Source organism: Contarinia nasturtii, unplaced genomic scaffold (assembly GCF_009176525.2).
Source record: "Contarinia nasturtii isolate CC-2019 unplaced genomic scaffold, AAFC_CNas_1.1 Cnas_scaffold_350, whole genome shotgun sequence".
Classification (NCBI taxonomy): domain Eukaryota; kingdom Metazoa; phylum Arthropoda; class Insecta; order Diptera; family Cecidomyiidae; genus Contarinia; species Contarinia nasturtii.
In genome coordinates, this window is record NW_022197705.1 from 4497557 (window position 1) to 4520065 (window position 22509).

At 32.8% G+C, this 22509-nt stretch overlaps 4 protein-coding genes across 4 annotated transcripts; 2 read left to right on the plus strand and 2 right to left on the minus strand.

Annotated features, from left to right (window-relative positions):
• Window positions 1–1201: 1201 nt before the first annotated feature.
• LOC116338225 lies at window positions 1202–2982 on the minus strand. Its single transcript, XM_031763355.1, has 2 exons — window positions 2840–2982; window positions 1202–2754 (listed from the first exon to the last, which is right to left on the minus strand). Exons 1-2 carry the CDS (start codon window positions 2862–2864, stop codon window positions 1400–1402), a joined length of 1380 nt encoding a protein of 459 aa, XP_031619215.1. The 5' UTR covers window positions 2865–2982; the 3' UTR covers window positions 1202–1399.
• A 1812-nt stretch (window positions 2983–4794) lies between these two features.
• On the plus strand, window positions 4795–8484 carry LOC116338010 (solute carrier organic anion transporter family member 74D-like). The gene is made up of 7 exons (XM_031763031.1): window positions 4795–5364; window positions 5435–5547; window positions 5976–6184; window positions 6264–6531; window positions 6595–6855; window positions 6932–7910; window positions 7973–8484. Exons 1-7 carry the CDS (start codon window positions 5294–5296, stop codon window positions 8307–8309), a joined length of 2238 nt encoding a protein of 745 aa, XP_031618891.1. The 5' UTR covers window positions 4795–5293; the 3' UTR covers window positions 8310–8484.
• A 938-nt stretch (window positions 8485–9422) lies between these two features.
• On the plus strand, window positions 9423–11672 carry LOC116338173 (facilitated trehalose transporter Tret1-like). The gene is made up of 4 exons (XM_031763277.1): window positions 9423–9598; window positions 9728–10284; window positions 10353–10913; window positions 10985–11672. Exons 1-4 carry the CDS (start codon window positions 9532–9534, stop codon window positions 11189–11191), a joined length of 1392 nt encoding a protein of 463 aa, XP_031619137.1. The 5' UTR covers window positions 9423–9531; the 3' UTR covers window positions 11192–11672.
• A 690-nt stretch (window positions 11673–12362) lies between these two features.
• On the minus strand, window positions 12363–22057 carry LOC116338231 (probable serine/threonine-protein kinase nek3). Its single transcript, XM_031763360.1, has 8 exons — window positions 21931–22057; window positions 19316–19476; window positions 18138–18497; window positions 17783–18070; window positions 16061–16249; window positions 14002–15987; window positions 13826–13930; window positions 12363–13760 (listed from the first exon to the last, which is right to left on the minus strand). Exons 2-8 carry the CDS (start codon window positions 19407–19409, stop codon window positions 12583–12585), a joined length of 4200 nt encoding a protein of 1399 aa, XP_031619220.1. The 5' UTR covers window positions 19410–19476; window positions 21931–22057; the 3' UTR covers window positions 12363–12582.
• Window positions 22058–22509: the final 452 nt, after the last annotated feature.

Here is a 22509-nt window from a genome sequence, read left to right on the forward strand (position 1 = left end):
AACTTGTTTTTGCAAATTTCTGTATCCACTGTGGGTGCCAGCAAGAATTTCCACAACCGTCCATCTTATACAGAATTTCGTTTCAAATGAAAAAAAAAATCAATAAAGAAACTTTTTCAAACTATTCTCACTAGTTATTCGATTGTGATAATCGTCTATAAATATTAGTTGTTTAGATCAGTATTATGTTCATATTGATAAACTCAATAAAGTAAACATAATTTATTTAGTATTTTAATTAAAATTGATCGATTCTCTATTTTTGAAGTTTCAAATTTGGACTAATTTATTTTTATCGATTTTTTCTTTTAATTCTTCTGCAATGTGAAAAACGTCTGACCATTGTCAAATTCACCAATCTGCTGAAAGGTATTTCCGAAAATCGGTTATCTGTGATTAAACGTAATCAGATATTTTAGAGATTAGAAAGACGTTTTGTTTTGGCTTCAAAAATGATTGAAAAAGTTATCGGGGACTTTAGTTTATTGGATTTTATAATGGTCGGCGAGAGACATCAATAAACTCGTAGTTATAAATAAAGATTCTTACATGTAAAGGTGTCATTCATAAGATGAAATTTTCCGCATTGTGAACCACGACATGCATTTATTACAAATCTTTTGCTGTAAATTTTAAATCATTCGAAAACTGAATTTAACTACAGTATCAGCATATTCGGATTTCTCGTGCCAAAAAAACCCCACTACACCTTTTTACTGTATTAGATTTTACTGAATTTGACTCTTCGATTAAAAAAAAAATCTTTGTACATTCCGGAAAAAAATGTTGTACAGTAAAGTACACATCTTGTACAGATGATTAGGGGTATTGATTATAAAAAATACGAGGTCGCGAAATTTTGAGTACTAAGTGCATACTGCATAGCTGTAAAAATATTAAAAGATTAATGTATTAAAATAAATTGTTTTTTTTTTTTATTCGTGCAACCATATGATTTTATTTGACTTACGCATAATTATGAACAAATTGCGAGAAAAAAATGGATTTATCGATACAATTAGTTGGTAATAAAACTTACGACCTATAAATCTATTGAAAATATCGAGAGGAGAGTATGTTTTTATTCAGACATTACTCAGCCATAAGCGCTGAATAACATACTCTCTTCTTGACATATTCAATAGAAATAGAATTAGACTTATATTTATATTATTTTCCGCATTGAAACGATTTTTGCCACTTGATTTTTGAATTGAATAATTTAGCTCCGATCGGAATTATCAAAATATTTGTGAATTTGGATATCTAAAATACTAAAATACTACACGTTGAAGAGCCAATCGATAAATGTCACAATTTTTGTCATTTCATATGAACAGTCTGCTGAAAGTCTGCAGAGATTAACTAATTACTATGTTGGAACAATTTTTCGATTGTTTTACTCGGATTTAATTCTTTTGAGATTAATTCGAGTTTTTTGTGACATACGTTCAACAGTTCCACTCCATCCAATAGATTCGAATGGCTTCAAAGCAGTGACTTCAACATTTCCATGTTGACAGAAAGACATTTCGTTAAGTGATTTGAATTTTGTGCAGTGTGGAAGTATTTCGTCGATTGTAATGTTAATATTCATGGCAAATTTTAGTTTCTCAAGTAATGGCAACGAATTAGCGATTCTTGATACATTTATTCTGGAATTTATAGCATGTTCATGTTTTATTGCATGCAACGTTAAATTCGTTAGATATGGATGTTTTTCAATAAATTCGTATGAAAAATTGGTGAGTCTTACATTCATTGCAAACACCAATACTTCAAGTTTATCAATGGCAAATGGGATTTGAAATGATTCTGCGCTTGATTGTATGTAAATCTCAAGCGTTTTGAGATTTTTAAATTGTATCAATTCACCGTTAGCTTTTGAATTGAATTCCTCGTCCATGCTAAGTCCCAGGAACTCTAAATTTTTTAGACTGTTGTTGACACTTTGAAGAAAATTTGCGTCGAAAAATGAATTATACTGCTTAATGGTTAGCTGTTTCAATTGTGGATTCAAATGAATAGCTGCTGTTAAACTTTGCTTCAATGAACGTGTCTCAATTAGATAGCGATCCGAATGACGAATATGCAATCTTTCCAAGAATGGAAAGTGATTTGCCATAAATTTGAATGAACTTGTAGGATATAGTATCGAATCAGTTATTGACACGAAAAATTCTTCCGTTCTTGGAAATATAGCATTAAAAGAATTGTTTTCAACCAATTCAGTAAAATCACAATCAACCATTTGAAGCTTTGTTACATGTTTGAATTGTTCTTTTAAATATACCGGTACATTTTTAAGTTTGTTAAATTGAATAAGAGTCGAGGATTCAGTACAATATTCATTTAAATATTCAATTGCACGCAGAGTTAGTTCATAATTATTTATGCCAATGTCATCTAGATCGTCATCAACAATTTTATAAACACCTTTGTACGAAATTAATATGTTTTTTATGAGATTGCCGAAACAGCGTAGCAAACGTAAGCTTGACATTAAATTACAAAACTCGATACGAGAATTCGGTCGGAACTGTAGTGATCGATTTCCTGGTACGATATTTAAATGAATTAACTTGGTACTATAGCTTCGATGATAAATAAACGAAGCAGCCCGATTTAAACGTTTATTTGAAGCAGCTGCATTCAAAAGATCATCGAGTTTTAAATGCTCTAAACAGCTCTCGATACAATCGATATTCATATCGGTGAATTTCATTTTTCGTTTCAACGGAGCACACACATCCCCTGCAAAAAGTAAATTAAAAATTAAAAACTTTTACTATTTTATCGATAAATAGTTATAAGCACTAATAACAACAGAAGTACATACCTGAAGAAGTAGAAGTTCCTTGCATTTTGTTACGATTTTGTAAATACACTGACTCTTATACTCAATAAATCAATTTTTAGTCAAATAGAACTTTTTATTTTATTTAGTCTCAAGCAAATGTAAAATTATCTTGATAAAAAATGTTTTCAAGTGTTCAGAATAAATGTAAAACTATGTCATCACACCAGCAACTTTGAAATACAACTGAATAATTAAAAAGATATTTCTCAAGTGGCTCTGATCATTTTTCTATTGATTAGAAAAAAAGGGAGAAACGTTTTCAGTGGGGGTATCATTATCATTAGCAAGTGTGAAACTCATTAAGAAGATATGAACAGGTAAAAATGGTCGCAAAACAGTACCTTCAACTGTCAAAAACCATTTGTGTGCACTGCAAAAAAAGGACAGAAAAAATGGCAGCACTGCATTGGATATAGCTATTTTTCACCCAAATAGGTAAACTGCCCAACCAATACATCACAATGGATGTGTATAATATATAGGAATAGGTAAATTTGGTTGAAAAACCAGAAGTAAAGTTGGTTTGCAAATTTTTCTGTCAAGTTTATGACAGTGTGGCTTTTATTTGTATGATGAATAAAACGCAATTGTTTTGTTTTAAATTGATTTAAGTTTTCAGAGGTTGGCAATGAGGAATATTTCAACCACTTCTTAAAAATAAAAATAAGATACAGAAAAATAAGTTGAGTTGACCTTTTTGTTGAATATAGAAATTTGTTTTTTTTTTCTGATGTACTCTTACACAATGGTGATAATGTTTTTACTGTTGGTAAGCCTAAGAAATACTTCCAAAATTATGGGCAAAAAATTGGTTTGCTCAGAAGATACAAAAAACTTGAGACATGTCATACTGAAGTTCAATTATTGAACCAATTGGTTAACCTTTGTGCTCAATACTACATATTGAAAGATATCGAATACAATAAATTTTAATTTAAAAAATGACGTAGTTGCTTTTCATACTGATTTCAATATTTTGATAAGATAAAGTAAGGTGAATGATTATTAAAAAAGTCATTGTCAGAAATACACCATGTGAAAATTGGCTAGTCAAATTTGGTTCATTTTTTTGCACAGTTCCGTAAGATTGAAATTCCAATGATAATTTGAAATTTTAGTTTTTCTTCAGAAAATCGATCGCGAAACCACTACTTTGCGGAATTACTATTCAAAATTCTGCAGTGTACTTTTGCTGTCTTTCTTTTGTCTCTCAGCAACAGAGACACACAGAGATGTTCTGCAGCCCCCAAAAATAGTCAGCTCAATATACCCTGCTTATTAGATTTTATTATGTGAAAATAGTTGATAAAAATGCTTTGTTTTCCATAACTGACATTTATGATGGAATTGTACGGAATTGTATGAGTCTCTTTTTTTAATCTGTGCATATATATATGTTCGTTTCAAACAACATTACGTTTGAGCAACTATTCAGCGTAAACTCTATATTCTGAACTATTTAATTTATATATGTATGTCTATATGCGTTTTGTCATTTTTATGACGCCAGAGACTGAAAAAGTCATTTTAAGTTGTATTATCACTTAAAATATATTCATTCAATTGAATTATGGAAGGTTCTACTATAAAGATAGCTATAGAGTTTGTTGTTCTCTTTCCAGAGTAACAATGAAATAAGCATCAATTTTAACGCCATCTTAGTGTTGAACTGCGAATATAAAAATAATTTACTCGCGTATCAATAAATGATATACTTTGACGATAGTATTTGTAAATGCGTTGCTACCAATCATTCATGTTCATGTCTGAAGATGTCGCTTATTTTTCAACAACAAAATTCCATTCATGAGCTAACATTGTCCTATCTGTAATCATTCAAATGGCTGATTACAATTATATAAATTGTGGAGCAGACATAAGCCTTAGAACCGTCCACACGCAAACGGTCAGTATTTCATTGGTTTTGGCAACGATCAGTCGTTCGTTTCAATTGAGTTAAGCCATAGTCATTGTGTCTCAGGCAAATTTATTATTTAAGTAAATTCATTCAAATGCTACGTCATAATAAGAAAAAAATAACGCAATTCAATGTTTTACGAATTTAAACAGAAATGACATTTGACAAAATAAATGATCTAGTTACATAATACAAAACAAACGAATGGACAGTGTTGAAATCTGTAAATAAAGTGCATTAATCTAAAATTCCGTTTACGCAATTATGATTGTATGCAATTGACATTACTTCTTTGTATGAAGTGAACGACAAGTGTATCTCTCGTTTATTGTTGTCATCGTTATGATTTCACGTGTATACTGTTTACTTCAATCACATTCAAATTTCAAATAATTTCCTAATTAAAAAAAATTAGCTCAAAGTGTAACGTCTCGTCGAAGACGTTTGCGTTTGCTATTTTTGTGTGTACTTTTCATATTTTGTTCATTTGAGGAAAAAAAAATATAACAAACTAAATGGACAGTTTCAGTTGTGGAGTTTCATGTTGGCATCCACATTGGATGAAAAAATTTGCAAACACACGATGGTCTGTATTTTTACACATTTTAGTTCATGAATAAAATCATTCTAAATGTCTTATTATCTTTTTGTGATAGGTTTATGATCACGTATGGTCTACTGGGTACAATTCAGTCTACTAGTTATTTGTACTTTGTTATAACATTAACCACCATTGAAAAACGTTTCAAAATTCCAAGTCTGACCACAGGTGAGATATTTTTCTTCTAAACAATTACTTTTTTTTAAAGACAAAGTGCGATAGAATTCTTCTGAAAATTTCTAAGAAAATTTGCATATTTTATGGAGATAAACTTTAACATTCAATGTGCAGTTCAAAAAAAAAAAATCACCACACCTTAAAAACCAATATGATATTGTCTGACCTATATATAACACATTTCATATATGTTTCATTATTTGCAATATAAAGGTGAATCAAATGCAATTTCATATAATCTTCAATTATATGATTTCGAAATCGGTTCATTTATAGACATTTTATCGTGTCTGAAGTGTGTGCTCTTCACATTACATTGACGATAACAATCATGGAAAATATTTCTTGATATTGCACTTTGTTTAAATAGATTTTTTAATGCAATCTATTCCACTAATGTATCCTTCATATGATTTTAGGAATTATTTTAAGTGGCAATGAAATATCGCAGATTTTATTATCATTAATTCTAACATATTTCGGTGGTCAGAGAAATCGACCCAGATGGATTGCGTGGGGAGTCGTTTTTAGTGCTTTATCATGTTTCATATTGGCGGCGCCACATTTCATCTATGGTGCCGGAGACGAAGCCTATTCATACACTGAAGAATATTTAGCCGATCATAAAGTTTGTTGAACCTGTTAGAAAATGATATTTTTAATTCGAAATTTTATTAAATCCAAACTTGTCTTTATTTACTCGTTAGAATGTCTCCGCAAAAATTTTCTCAAAAACCGATTACAAGGATAATAAACTGTGCAAAATGAGTACGAAAAAAGTAGATGAATGCGATGAAGATGTGTTTTCTTATGTCCCATTGGTGTTGATATTTTTATCACAATTCGTACTCGGCATCGGTAATACATTGTATTATTCACTGGGACAATCATATTTAGATGATAACACCAAGAAAAATAACACACCATTGATGTTATCGTACGCATTTTCGATGCGAATGTTTGGTCCCGTCATTGGTAAGATAAGATCACCAGACTCTTGTTATAAGAAGTGTAACAACATATTTCTAACAAAAACAGGATTTGCGCTCGCGTATGGAATGTTAAAAATATACATTGATCCAACATTGACACCCGTCATTCCAAAAGACGATCCTAGATGGATGGGTGCCTGGTGGCTCGGTTGGATGATTTTGGGTTTGTTGATGTTTATATTTGCTGGTTTGATTGGCATGTTTCCAAAGCATTTGCCAAAAAAGATAAAAGTCGTTGAATACGAAATTGACGGCGAGAAATGTAATCAAAATATTGAAGTGATTGATAACAAAAGCGAACTCAAAGGTAACACTTTTAAAATACCACAAAAGAAAAAAAATTGGAAGCTTTTGTTCAATTTCGATAACATTTTTTTTTACAGATTTTCCGAATGCGTTGATGCGTCTCTTAACCAATAAACTATTGATATACAATAATATTTCAACAATATTTTACATCCTGGGTGCATCCGGTTTTATGATATTCATGGGCAGAGTTATGGAGGTTCAATTCAATCGAACATCAGCTGGTGGCTCTATATTTACGGGTCCTATAACGATAATCGGCATGACAATTGGGCTTTTGACGTCTGGTTACGTGATTACTAAGTTTAAACCGCCACCGAAATATCTATTCTTTTGGAATGTGGTAATTGGTTTGATTTCAATGTGTGCCACACTGTCGTATACTCAATTAGGTTGTGAAAGAAACAATTCTGTGATAGTAAATGGATCAATTGTATCGTGTAATTCAAATTGTGAATGTGATGGCATTACGTACAGTCCGGTGTGTGATCATTCAACTGGCACAACATTCTATTCACCATGTCATGCTGGGTGCACGACATTCGACGAAACACGAAAACTTTACACAAATTGTTCGTGCAATGCTTTAAGTACAACCGCTTCCATATCAACGCTGACCGGATTTCTAGCCAATGAAATTGTAGTGAAAAATACAATGTTAAGTAGCGGTTTGATTTCAAACGAAAAACGCATTACACTGGAAGATGTTTATGATGAAGAACTGAAACTAAATAAACCACCACATGACGATGATGTTCCAATCGATCAAAATCATCTTTATGACGAAAATCATCAGATCTATGAGGATAGTGCCGATTATGTGGACAGTTCCGAAAACGATGCATTTGTAACAACAGAAAACACACGAAAAATTGAAGTAAATAAACGAAACCGTCGCGATGACATTTCTATAGAAACTCAGGCCAACAACGTTATTTCGCCTGGTGCATGCGTCGATCACTGTTATACCGCTTACTATGTGTTTTCATTAATTTCAATGTTCTCGAGTTTGATCAGTTCAACTGGCAGAATTGGGAATATTATGTTAAATTTTCGGTAAGCAAATTGATTTACTATTTAAGCGATAATGTACATTTTGTATATTAAATTCGTTTCAGAGCTGTTGAGCCACGCGATAAAGCCTTCGCCCAAGGTCTATCCCTGTTTATGGCTAGTTTGTTTGCATTGATACCAGGACCGATAATATTCGGACGGATCATAGATGGGACATGCTTGGTATGGAATTACAAGTGCGGACGACGAGGCAATTGTCAACTGTATGATCCACTTAAATTCCGATATTCGTTACATTCGTGCGCGGCGTTGTTCATATTCTTTGGTGCATTTTTCGATCTATTGGTATGGTATCATGGTAGAAACTTAGAGTTGTATGGCGAAAAACAAAAACCAATCGAAAAAGATAATTCACCCGAATGCCAGCCACTGAACAAATAATCTAGAGACAAAAACAACGCTTTCCATTTGTGTGTATAATAATTTATTGAGGACAGATTGTTTTTATTTATTTAAAATTTATCGATTTTAGTATATCTTATCTGTTCTGAGAATTTAATTTTTGAAAAATACATTTGTTCAATAAACTTGAGATCATACACTTTATTGATTGAAATTTTAATGTGTCATTTATCATAATATATTACTTTTGAGTTGAAACACGCAAAATTTATAAAATACTGTCAATTTTCCAAATGAAAAGTCGATTTGAACCATTCTGGCGATAAATCGAACCGAATCGAACAATGACCTGTTACCGATGTTTGTTGTTCATTTGATCAGTTCAAAATAATCTCAAGTATGAATAGATTCTTATCAATCGATTTGTGATGGTTTGTCTATCCAATATAGGACCTTTTATTTATTTTTGCACATTCCAAAATCGTCTGCAACAATGAATATACCGGATAAAGACGAGACAAATTGTAAACAAAAGCCATGATAAACATATACAGAAGGCGTTGAAAGAATCAGTTGATAATACCGTTAGAGAAAATTCACAAACACAACATAACAATGACAAAAGAATGTTTTCTATAAGAGCTCATTCGTTTATAACCTTTCGACGCCATTCTTATCAATATTGCAAAAAAAAAAAAAAAACTCATTAACATTCATTTTGTTGATGTGCTTGAACGATGCGTCATAATGCAGAATTTTAGCACTGTCACATTTTCTCTTTTTTTTTTTTCCTTTCTTCTTCTGTTTCTACATCCTTTGCATATTGAAAAAAATCATTAGGTGAAAAAAATCTACCTGAAAAATGGTTCTGGCAAAACGGAGCAATCGTAGTGTACTGCAAAAAAACAATGCCAAATAAATGAAAGTAACAATGAGTAAATGTGAATGATCGACTTTTTTCCCCCCAAATGCTCGAATATCGTTTTAAATTTCCAGGAATGATAAAATTAAATCTCTGACGACAATAATGAAAAAAGCATCATTTGAAAGTATTAACCAATCGTTTCGTTATTCAAAGCATTCGGTTGAATTTCCATTATGTGTGAGTGTTCGTACTTTCTTCGGGTAACTATGCTAGTTTATGATAGAGAAGTTTACTTTCGTGTGTCAAAAGTAAGGGAGTGTGTGTTATATAAGAGATGCACCAGAAGTCTTTTGACAATCATCGATAAAGGTTGTCTTGTGAAAAGTGGCAAAAACTATGGAAGAAATTGGAAACGAGTATCTTGGAAGAAATGTGAAACGACAAATTTGTGCCGCTCTTATAGGTAAATTCTTAAGCAAATATTTTTGAAATGTGTGAAAATAGTGTTTTTTTTTTGTTATCAAAGTTGTGTAATTCTTTATCAAAAATTCAATATTGTGAAAAATAATTTTCTTTTTTTTTTTTCTTTAAGCAAACACTGTGCTTGTTGCGCATGGATCTATATCGGGTTGGCTTTCGCCAGCCCTCGACGTTCTTTTATCTGATGATACGCCGCTCATCGATGGTGAAATATCAAATGAAGAGTTATCGTGGCTAGGATCCATCAGCAGTTTGGGATCAATTGTTGGCACATTTATTTTCAGCATTTTATCATCGCTATTGGGTTGTAAACGTGCTATGATCTTCTTGGCATTACCATCAATTGTGTTTTGGTTATTAGTGTTTTATGGTGAATACCTTTTGCATCTATTGATTGCAAGGTTTATTATGGGAATGACGGCAGGTGGCATTCAATCTGGAATAATCATTTACGTTGCAGAAATATCAAATGATAATATTCGAGGACGTCTCGGATCGATAACTCCATTAGCACGTAATGTTGGTGTGCTGATTGCTTCCATTGTTGGTGCCACTGTTGATTATGGTGTAATCCCCGCTATTCTTATTTACATTCCAATTGTGTATATAATTAGTTTGTACTTTTTGCCAAATACACCTCTTTTCCACCTGAGCCGTGACGACGTAAAGGTATGTAAATTTTTAATTTTTATGCACAAATCAATTATTATTAAAAATATTTAAAAATTCAAATTTAGGAAGCAGAAAAGTCATTGATGTTCTACAAAGGTTATGAAGGGAAGAGCGAATGTGAACAACTTGCACTACAATTAGAGTTTGAGCGATTAAAAAACATTGTAAAAGCAACGAAAGCCAACGAAAAACTTCATTTGAAAGATTTTTGCAGTCAAACGGCCGTACGAGGACTTATTATAGGCGCTGCAATGGCATGGTTTTTACAATTAACGGGATGCTTTATTATTATAAATTATGCAATGTTGGTGTTTAAAAATGCCAACACCACGATGGATCCACACATTTCCTCCATTGTACTGGCCATCGTGCAAATTTTCGGCGGAATTTTGTCAACTTCATTGAGTGACACAATCGGACGTAAAGTGCTACTTGTACTCTCATTGTTGGGCTCTGCTTTTGGCCTAATCAGTCTATCAGCGTATTTATATTTAAATCACATCGGTTTTAATTTATCAAATTATTCAGCTTTGCCAGTGGCGTGTTTAGCTTTCGTCATTTTAACCGCATGTGCAGGTATCGCTCCATTATCAAATGTTTGTGCTGTTGAAAATTTACCACCAAAGGTATGTATTTGCTGAAGAGGTGTTATTGTTTTTTTTTTTTGCTAAATTGATATTTTTTCCTATTTTTACAGATACGAACACATGGTATGGTGCTTTATACGTTGTGGTACAACATAGTCAATTTTTTCGCCGATAAATATTTTCCGATACTTTTAAAGGGGATCCATTTGCATGGATGTTTGATGATATTTGCGGTCAATTGCTTTTTAGGTACATTGTTTGTGGTTTTCTACATGAAAGAAACTAAAGGACGATCACTAGAGATCTCAGAAAAATAGGGTTGCTCATTTAAGGAAGAATAATGTATAAAAAACACATTGTTAGGTAAAGAAACGAACTTAATTAATCCATACGAAGCCATGCAACAAGCAATATAATCACGGAAATATTTGCCTATTTTTGGGTTGAATGTCGCCTAGAATTAAGAAAAAACATAAAATAGATGGGCACTGCTAATTTATTGTATGATAATTACAATCACTTTATTATTAAAAGAATCACTTGTATTTGGAATTGAAAACAATTGTGTACACATAATAAAAATAATCTAAACCACAAAGAAATCAATTTTTGTATGGCTAATGACGTAAATGACTGCTTAATTCGGCTTAATTGTTCTAAATGATACCTGATTAGCCACCTGAACACTGAACCACTCATGTAGCTTTACTATGATCGTAATCTATATAAGATAAGCTCAACATACAAAAATATTAAATTCTATTAAAATATAATACTTGCATAAAAAATGTTACTAATGAAACTGAATATCTGAGGACAAAACTAAAGCAGCAAATCAAATATACGATTTTTACAAACATAAAAATTGTGTCTTTTACTTTTTTATTTTATCACTTTTCATTTTTTTAAATTATATGTTCTGTGGTACGAATTCAATTCTCGTTGTGAAAGAATTCGAGATGTATCTTAAATATAGATTTATTTTCTTTTGATAAAATACAAAAAAAAAATAACAGGTAATGTCATTAAGGAGTTTTTAATTTCTCTCCTACAATTTGTTTAGAATAAAACTTTAAATTTAAATAAAACTTAAGAAAAGAAATTTGGAATAAATGCAGTTGATGAAAAAGTGAGTCATATGTCTTTAAATGTGCTTATTTTGACTCTTACTCCTTTACAAATCAATATTCACAAGATAATTGACATTTCGAACTTACCATTCGTAGTATGCATAGATGCTTGTTAAGACACCAAATAACGCAACCATATATTATCCAGTTAGAGAGAGAGAGAGGCCAGCTTTGTTGAAACTTTAACGAGACACACACGAAGAGAAACGAAGTGTCCGAGCAAAAATAAACATATGAATCGATAATTTTAAAATTGTTTTTATTAATTGTTAGGTTCTTAAAAGTATCCGAATTGCTTAAGAATATTAAAATAAATGTGAATTAATCAAGCCTAAGAAAAAAGAATGCATTTGAACATAAATAAAATCTTTGACTTTGCTTAATATTAAAATTTGTCGACGATTCAATGTTGAATGTGAATCGATATAAAATCAATTTCGAATAGTATATAACCAAACTAAAATTAATATAATCTGTTCGGCACAAAGTTTTCGTTTATTATTTTCGGGATAAATTGACCATATTTCAAGTAAAATATTTCACTATCACTTTTGTTTCGTGGAATTAAACGATTCTTTCTAACAGTTCAATGGTGCACACTCCACACCAACTTCTGTACATCTACACTCCAGGCATGAGCTCGACAATTCGGCAATAATTCTACCAACACGGTACATTCTTCCGTATATATTACAACCGGCCAATTTCAGTAGACCGGCTGGATCTTTGTGCGGCGGTGTAAAGATTTTTGTTTCACTATTCGATTGGTGTTGTTTCAATTTGTCAACATCAACCGGATTCACTACATACGATTCAGTGTTTGCAATATTTGTATCGTCGGCCGGCAGTACTTGATAATTTTCCGAACTGAATTGATTTGTGTGGCTAAAATCGTTTGTTTGCTTATTCTTATTCAATTCGGGAATGATTAAATCAAGTTCAGATCGAATTGGATTTGCTTGGAAATTATGTTTGGATTCCAATGAATTTAAGCTCGAAAAACCCGCATTAATTCCAAATTTGTTTATTGGACGAGATAAGAACAGAGGTGATTTATGGAGTAAATCTTCAGAAATATCGCCAACATTTACAATTGGTGCTTGATTCAAGCTTGAGAGGAACACATCACGAAGGATCGTTAAGTTTTCGTTTTTCTCCAAATCGTCTTTGGTTGATGCGGGCATTTCGGTTGTTACTAAAATATTCATATCTTCTACCAAAGGTTCATCGGTCGGATCGATGATTTTATTATTTTTTCGTTGTGGTATTTCAACCTTGGTCGGGCTATCCTTTTTCGTGTTATTCAAAATTGTAATTAGCTTCAATGGAATGGAATTATTTGTTATGTTCTTCTGTGGCGGTTTTTGTGTAGAAACAGAAATTTGTGTGGTAGTGGTGGTTGAACTTATTACCGTTTTCGATGTGTTTGACGGTGCTGACACTTTTTGTTCATTGTCTGCAAATAGCATTCCGTAAAGTCTATTAAAAGAAATGTTATTCTCTTTGGAACCAACATTCGAGCTATTTTGCTCATTTTCATTTGCGATCTCATATTCTTCTGATTGTTTTTTATATGGTCCAAGAATATCGACACCTAAAAATGCATCATTGTACTCTTCGGTTGATTTAAAATTACTATCTGTTGTTATCGATATAATGTGTTTATCGTAATTGTTGGCTGTTTGATTTGATTCATCTGGATTCGTTTTTTCTTGAATACGATTCGGTATCTCTTCACTTACTATATCGGTTGAATCTGAAAATGAGAAAAACAAAACGATTAAACATTGGTTTATGTGCAGTTTTTCAGCAGATTCTTACTTTGAATTGTTTCGGTGTCGATTGGTTTGCTGCTGTCAATGTGATAACTGGATGCATGCAATGGAATATAATTTTCGCCTGACGTTCGTTTTGGTACAAATCCACCTAAAAATTTGAAAGAAAAAAAAAGATTTGAAAATCATTGTCATTTCAAGAATTGCCAATTGTCAGCCAACCTTCAGTTTGTGCAGGTGGTATGAATTTATTTTTGCTGCCATAGCTGAATACGGTGTCCTTATTTCCAACCGGTTTCCGTGATGGTTCCTTCAATGGTGGCATTGTTACAAAATGCGGTACATTATAATTGTGTTCGGATGGGAACTGATCATTCGAAATGGGACTGTTAACATTGTACTCGTTATAATTATTGGCTAGTTCGAGTTGAGGTCGCTGAGGTGGATTATATGAATTATATTCATGCTCTGGTTCAAATGGTGGCAACGGTGGTTTAACCGTCAAATTTTTATTCGTTGTCGGTGTAATTTTCGATGGAACCACTTTTTGGTCGGTCGTTCCATAGTCCAATTTTGAGTTGACACTAAGCGAGAATGACGATGGTTGAGCCAAATTTGTACCGGCATTTGCATATACATTTATATAATCCAATCCATCTCCATTCTCCGCCGGCATTTTATAGCTATCATAGTCAATGCGATCGTCAGCAATATTGTAGCTTGGATATTTTTCAACGGTCGGTTTGATATTAAACGGTGAGTATGCGATACTGTCCACATTTGCTTCAGGTCTTATGTATGAACTTGAAGCCGATTGATAGTAATTGTAATTTGGTTTGTATCCATCATTTCGGTGTATGATATTTTTTACACTCAACGCATCGGTAGGCAAGAATGGTATAATTTTCAAATTCGGAAGACTGGGCGGCAACGTTGGTTCGCTGTAATCATAATTTATATCGGTTTCAAGTATCGATGGATTTGAATTGATTTGAACCGCTGTAATTTTTGGGAGCATAGTCGTTGCCTTTGTAGTTAACGGTAGCAATGGTGATGCGGTGGTTGCCCTTTCCACAGGTTTGGTGGTCGTTGTTGTTTTCTGTGTGGTTGTGGTAGTTTTTGGCGTAGAAACTTTCGTTGTTACCCTCATCTTTGTTGTTGAGATAACCTTTTCTGTTGTTGAACTATGAACTTTCGTAATATTTTTTTGGTCTACTATAACTTTCGGCGGCTTTGGTTTAACAGTGAACGCAGATGTTGTCTTAATGTTCATCGTTGTAGTTTCGATCGGTTTGTGTGTACTAATATTTTCAGTTACGACGCTTTTCACACTAATATTTTCCGTTTTGTTCATTTTTTGCGTTTGATTGGAAACGTTCACACTATGTGGCATCACTTTTGTCACTTCACTTTTGAATGTTTGATTTGTGCTTTGAATCGTTGTTATTTGTTTCGGTAATTGAGTTGTAGTTTTAAAGACACTGTTGATAGCGGCTTGAACAAATTCACTTTTGATTGACGATGCTGGTAGACTACTTTTGATTTCTATGAATTGGGTCTTTAAATCTGATATGCCCAATGGATTAGATGTAACAATTTTTGGCGTTTCACTTGATCGATCGCCGTCAAACATTACGGTACCGTCATCTTTAACCATATTATAAAGTGAAATGGGCAACATTGAAAACTTAAGTGATTCATTTTTCATGCTATCGGGTAGGATCGGTTGGATTTGCATTGGAGAATTGGTCATTCCATTCGGTAGCGGTTTTCCGGTTACATTAAACACAAATGGTGGTTTCATTGTGGTTGAGGTAAATGCACTGTCGCCTTTCAAAAAAAAGTCGAGCAGACTTATTTCTTCTTCATCTTCATCATCGTCGTCGCCGACGTTGCCATCATCATCGTCACTGATATTGTAACTGGGTACATTTGGTACAGGTTGTATTGTTTGATCAGCGACATTTGTTTGTTTTTCGATATTTTGTTTGTTTTCCCCAACATAGTTTAGACTGTCTTTCAATACATCAAGCAGGCCTTTTTTGTTTGTTGCATTCACTTCGGCATTTATGGAGTCGGTTTCAGTCTCATAGTCCCATGATGATGATGTTGAATTCTCCTTATCTTCATCACCGAAAAGCAATGAAAAGAAGTCAGAATATTGCCGCGACGTGAATCCCCGGGCCGTTTTGTGATTTGAAATCGTTTCTAAGAATTTCCATTTGTTTGCATTACTATTTTGTATTTTGGGTGAAAAAAAAACGATATTTTGTATACTCACTACAGTCGTAGCTGGATGGACAACATTGATTTGGTGGAATGATCGGTCGACAGTTTCGTATCATTGGAGCACATTTTTTTGGAGCGCATCTTTTACTGCCGCCGATACAAAAACAAATTTCACATGGATTCGTTTCATTGGACGGCAACTTATGACCCTCCGGATAAAAAGTGGAGTTGATCAAACAACCTAGATTCAATATACATTAAATTCAACAAATTATAATTATACTAAAGTGAAATTTTGTATGTGTTTTTTTTTAATTACAAAACGGCAGCAGAAAAAGGATATTTCAAGAAAAGACGAGCAGGAGACATGGGTGAGATTGTTTCAAAACGTTCGCGTCTTGAAGAAAGTGAAGATGTGGTAATCAATGAACGCACTCACGGATAAGACAACCGTCCCATAAAATATTCAAATTGTGACGTCATGTAATCTGGCGCTGTGATCTCGTTTTTCTTATTAAAAATTAAAATTATAAAACGTATTTTGTAAAGTGTATATTACTCGATCGCGTTATATAGTCGTAATTTTATTTGAAGATTAATAATTTGCCGGGCTCTGACCACCTTCAATCATTTTGGCGGTGTATTGACTGTTGATCAAAAGCTATGGATTCAAATTGAAGTACGTGTCACATTTCAACGACTTGGAAGTGGACTAGGTTCGGAATGGAACATGAATTGGTCCAGTGATGACTGGAAAGAGAATTGCATCATTGTCACTAGCGTCAAGCTGGAGGTCTGATATCTTTATTATTGTAAGTATAAAATGAATTATTTGTTTTTCTGTTTATGCTTTTATATCAATATGGAGATATTAGTTATATTTTTTTTATCTCTTCATTCGTTATTTAATAAAAAGCGAAAGAAATCAAGTGAAAGAGAAGAAACCAAATGAAAGAGAACAACACAAAATGATGAACTGATGAAATAGAAGAGAACAAAGCGACCGAAACAATAAACACAAGGAAACAATGAAAATCCTGATTTTACTTTAATTGTTTAAATTTAGTATGGATATAAGAAACGGAACGAAAAAAGTAACTTATCTTTTTGGAAATAAAAATGAAATTAATTCAAGGAGTAATAGAAACAGAACCAAAACACAAAACTTATTTCTTAGAATATCAAGTGACATAATTTTGTTCAGTTAATTTCGCACATTCATGGTATATCGTATGGCAACACATACAAGTCAATTTGTCATTGGCCACTAGGCATGCCTTAAAGTTAGTTGTGTACAGAATGTGTATAAAGACGGACGATCGGATCAAGAGGAAATAATAAACGTGGAGTTTTTTTATATTATTATTTTTCTCCACAGAAAAAAAAGTATTTGTGTTTTTATTGCTTGAACCCATACACATGGTGATAACATATTCGCAACGTAATTGCGGTGAGACGATCGATGAAGTTTATCATATCATTTTACTTTGCGAAGAATATAACACCCATTATATTCGCTACAATTAGACTTTTAAGGATTTTTCATTCATTTTCATTTACATCATTTTTTTTAGACACTAAGTTTTATTCGGCCAAATGTTACACTTATTGTGTATTACCACGGTCAATTTGTTAAAAAAAAAAAAAAAACATTTTTTTTGGTACTAAATTACTGCCAACAAATCAAACATGTAAAAAAAGAATGAAAATGTATGAAATTAAAAACTCCGTTAACGCATATAATTTTTTTCTCAAGACAATTGGAGCCACCCACCTCGACTTCTCTGCATTCTTGATGTCATTCGTAAATAATGTTTATTATCGCTTCGTCGACGATTATACTTCGTATTGTATCTGGCTTTGATTGTTTTTTTCTCGGTGCAATCGTATCGAATTGGGCAACAAGACGAATCAATTAAAATTGGTTCACAGCCTTTGGCAGGCAACGTACATTTTGGTTGAATGCATTTTTGTTTTCCTTCGATACAATAACAATATGTGCACAACGATGAAGTCGTCATGGCAGAACCAGATCGATAAACCGTCCCATTGTATACGCACACTATAATTAAACAGACAAACAAATTATATGGGTCTTCATTTGACAAATTGAATGAATAAATACAAACTTTTTCCGTTGCTCAATTGTTGCTCGTCGTCGAAGTCCTCGATTTTTCGTTGCAATGCATTTTGGCTGAATATTCGATTTCGTATATTCTGTTCATACCATTTGCGATCGTGTGTTATGACTTTTTTCTCTTGATCTTTGTAAACCGTATGGAGTTTTGCACTGCATGACATGTACGGACAACACGAGTTCTTCTTCTGTACGATAACACACCCGCGAGGCGGTGGAAATACTTGCTCAGGGCACACACGCAAAGCACAAATCAAGTTTGCATTTATACATTTGCAATTCAGACAAGGCTCGGCCGTCGGCACAAACGATCCATTCGCGAATCTTGTATTATTATGAGAACATCCCAAAACTACATAGAACGAGAGAGAGAGAAGAACAAAGAGGAGCAAAAAATAATTTATAGTAAATTGCATCACTTGATCTAAACGGTAATGTGATCGAAACGAAAAGTAGGCTATTCAAGAAACGGAGTACCGAGCGTAGGCATCTTTTGTTATGTACGTGCAATTCAAGCTCTCACGGTAATCCAAATACATACTACATATATGAGTTAATAATCCAGTTAGATTATTATTTATTGTGAAGGAAAGAAAGCCATTGGTAGAAGAAGCGCATACATATGGTTCGCACATGCATCTGTAACGCAAACAAGCCGAAGCATTGAGTAAAACAGCATTAAACCTGTGTGTCTTTGCATACAATTCTATAATTATGAAAACTGGTCTGGAATAGCAGAATTAAGTCACCAGCATACCACAACCTTGTACCTTGATCGTCTACTTCTACCATGTACAATTGAATTGATATCGGCGCACGCGCCTGTTTGTGTGTGTTTGCGAGTATGATTTCATTTATTTTCGCTATTGCGCGTGCGGTGAGCTCATACATCAACAATATGATCCGTACACAATTCTGTTCCCATTTCACATTTAATTGACAATGGAAAGCACAAATTCGAAAGTTATCGGAGACGCAAACGTAAGAATATTCTGTGGGCCGTTCATTTTATGGCTCAACGAATAGATTTTACGCTATTATCACATTTAATACAATGAAATGTTAACGGCTTTTGTTCTTATTTGTTTCGATCACATATTGAATAGACTGCGATTGTCTCTTTAAAACATTTAAATTATGACCTACAAACATTTCGAACACCATACTTACCAGAATCAGTTGCATTCGTTAGACTGTAGCCATGTACATCGATATGATGCTGAACTAACAAAACAGTAACCACTATACTTATTATCAATTCCATATTTGCTCACCATACGCTTCTTGTGCAGTTAATCTGTGTATTTTGTATTTTAAATACGACGATTGGGCTTTAAAAAAAAGAAGAGACACAATTTACAAAATGTTGTTTTTTTTTCTTCTCAAAATCAAATTGTCTTAGTTCAACTATTTAAACATTTTTCGTTCTTCATTTTAAATTCCAAATTTATTTCAATAAAATAAAAACGCATCGATGTTTATGTTATGATGGGCGATGAATATGGCCACAAAAACCATAAGAAATAACATTCCATCTACTCTTTTTCTTTATTTTGGGTTCTTCTTCCGTTCCTTTCTTTTATTGTTCTTTAAAAAAAAGTGAGCATGTTTCATCTTTTTGTCTTTTGTTTTTATTTTATTTTTTTGTTATTTTCACTGTCGAGAATGTTTTGGAACTAACCAATCCGAACATTACTTAAAGCGATTTCTGTTTTCATTGTTTTTTGTTCGTTGTCAGAAGTTTTTTTGATGGATTTAATTTGATTAATTAAAGTGTCACTTTTACTTCGCTTAATATTGTTCACGGCAATAAAACCATTTTTTATTCCAAGAATTCAATCAAGAGAAACACAAGTTGAATGAAAAACTTATGGCCGGAAGAAAGAAACCACTTTACATTCAAACCGATAAAAATTGACGAGAGAGATAGAGACGAAGAGAGATAAAATTCTGTTATGTGTCAACAAACTATGGACGATTGCAACACGTAAAGCAATTTAAGTTTCATGTGTCAATGTTTCGTTTTATTTTCTAGGTTCATCTGATATTCGTGTCTCAGTCGCAGCAATTATGGTGTGATTCACATCAGACAGACAGTTCAGAAACGATTGCTTATTTATGTGATGCGATTTAGATGAATAGAAAAGCACTAGTTTTGCACAAAGATTCACACTCACTTGCAGTGAGAAACACACATACACACAATTTTTACGCAAAAGAAGTGTGATAAGTGAAAATTCTTGTTTTCTTTCAGGCATAAGAAAGAATCAAAGCGGTTCCGCACTGATGAGCATTTTTTTTATTATGCTAGTTTATTTTGCGTTAAGTTGAGGAAGATGTTCAAGCCATTCATTTAGTGTTTCTTTCGCGGTTATTTTTGCTTATTAAATTGCACATAATAATGAGATCCAGTGTAATTAAAGAAACAATTATTATTTTGTACAATGTGCTTGTCGCATCCGAGAAAAAAGTCGATTTTCCTTGTATTTTCTACTCTGTTCTCTTAATTGTTTGAAAGTATATACGGTTTTTTTTTGTCATTGACTCTCACACAATTGTGATGCGGGGAAAAAAGAATAATTTCTATTCGAATTCCATTAAAGAACTCAACAAAATCTCGTTCGCATTTTAATGCTCAATCCAATTTTCTTTATAATGCGCTGAGACATTTGACAATGAGAAGAGTTAAAATTAGAGTGGCTATTAGCTCTCACAACTCTGGCTTAATAAGTGTGATGATGTTTTTATGCACAAATTTATTCATGTTTTGTTCTGCTCTTTTGCTCGGTTTCACTTTTTCATTATTTCTTTTTTTTATTATTATTATTTCAAACATTAAATTGCCGACAAAGTCATGTTTATACCGAAACTCGCACGTAATCAACAATGATTTGATGTTGTTGGTTTTTCTACAGCAAAACGGGTTACATTTTTAAAAAAAGTTTTGCTCGGTAATAACAAAAGTTTTGTTAAATGAATCGTCTTCAGTTTGTATTTGATATTATTATTCCTAATAAAAAAAACACCCAATTAAAATCTATCAAATGTGTCGTTCATTCGATGAAATAAATCATTTTGCGGCCGAGCATTTAGCTTGTAATTAGGCGATCGATGCGTTTGGATCAATTATATTTTACAACTTGTTGGCATGCCAATTACATGAACACGTTTACTTACTTTGAAAAAAATAAAACTAACTCTACTTATGCAAAATAGCCAAGGGGTTCGTGTGAAATGATTAACACCAAATTATCAAATTGAAGATTATCCAATTCGTTTCACAGCTCGATCTTGACCAAATGGACAATGAACTATGAAATTTGATTAAAAATAACCGAATATTTGAATTCGGCAATGTAAACTAACGGTTATTATTCTTTTTTATTGGAATTTATGTTGGTGCGACGGTCATTGATTTTCATATTATGCAAAAGCACAACATAATAAAATCGATCGGTGTCAATGACACATATTTTGAATAGAACGATGAAAGAATGCTTAATTGATCGCAAATACATCAAATATTTATTTTTATTTTTCATTCACATGAGAAATTCTTTCTGATTTATTTCTTTTTTTTTTCTTCTTCTTTAAAATTTCGTCACTCGTTGCCTCGGCCAATGAAAATTGTATTTTCTTTCAAATTAAACTGACAAACTGGTATTTTCATCACATTAATTACTGCCCATTTTTATATGCAAATCTTATTTTACTTTACACATCACTTGGATCTCAATACTTCAGATGTATTCTGTTCGCTCGTCGAGTGTGAAACAAGCACTCACCATTTTTTTGTTGTTGTTATTTCGATTTTAATAAGCGATAAAAATTCAAATAGTGTTTCAAACGTTTGTTCTTTTCACTACTGGCACTATTGTTAGCGTGAATGGTAAAGCGTGTCCGTTCGCGTCTGCAGATATTAATCGACTAAAATTCAGTTAAGCCGAAGAGTTCTTAAACGGCAAAGAAGTGACGAGATTCAAAGGTTCTATAGCAACATTCCACTTCCACTTCAACTTCAACCAACTTTCAGTATGTACTTCGTGCTCGGTAGACGACCGTCTCTATATGCGTGCAGTTTTATTTTCTTTTCTTACTTATGTGGCTAATATATATATATATGTTTTTTTGTTTAAATATAAAATAAAGCGAAGAAAAAACCGAAGCAAAGAGAAAAATAAAGAGCCAACAAATCGACGGTGCGTTGATGTTAACTATTTGTCTTTTTGTTTCTTTTCACATGCTCATAAATACATAAGAATCATCTTTTTCGTCGTATGATACTGAGCTGAGTGTTTTTTTTTCAGTCATCGTCGTCGTCGTCGTTTTTATTTTCTTCTCCGCGACACTAACTGAATCGTGTA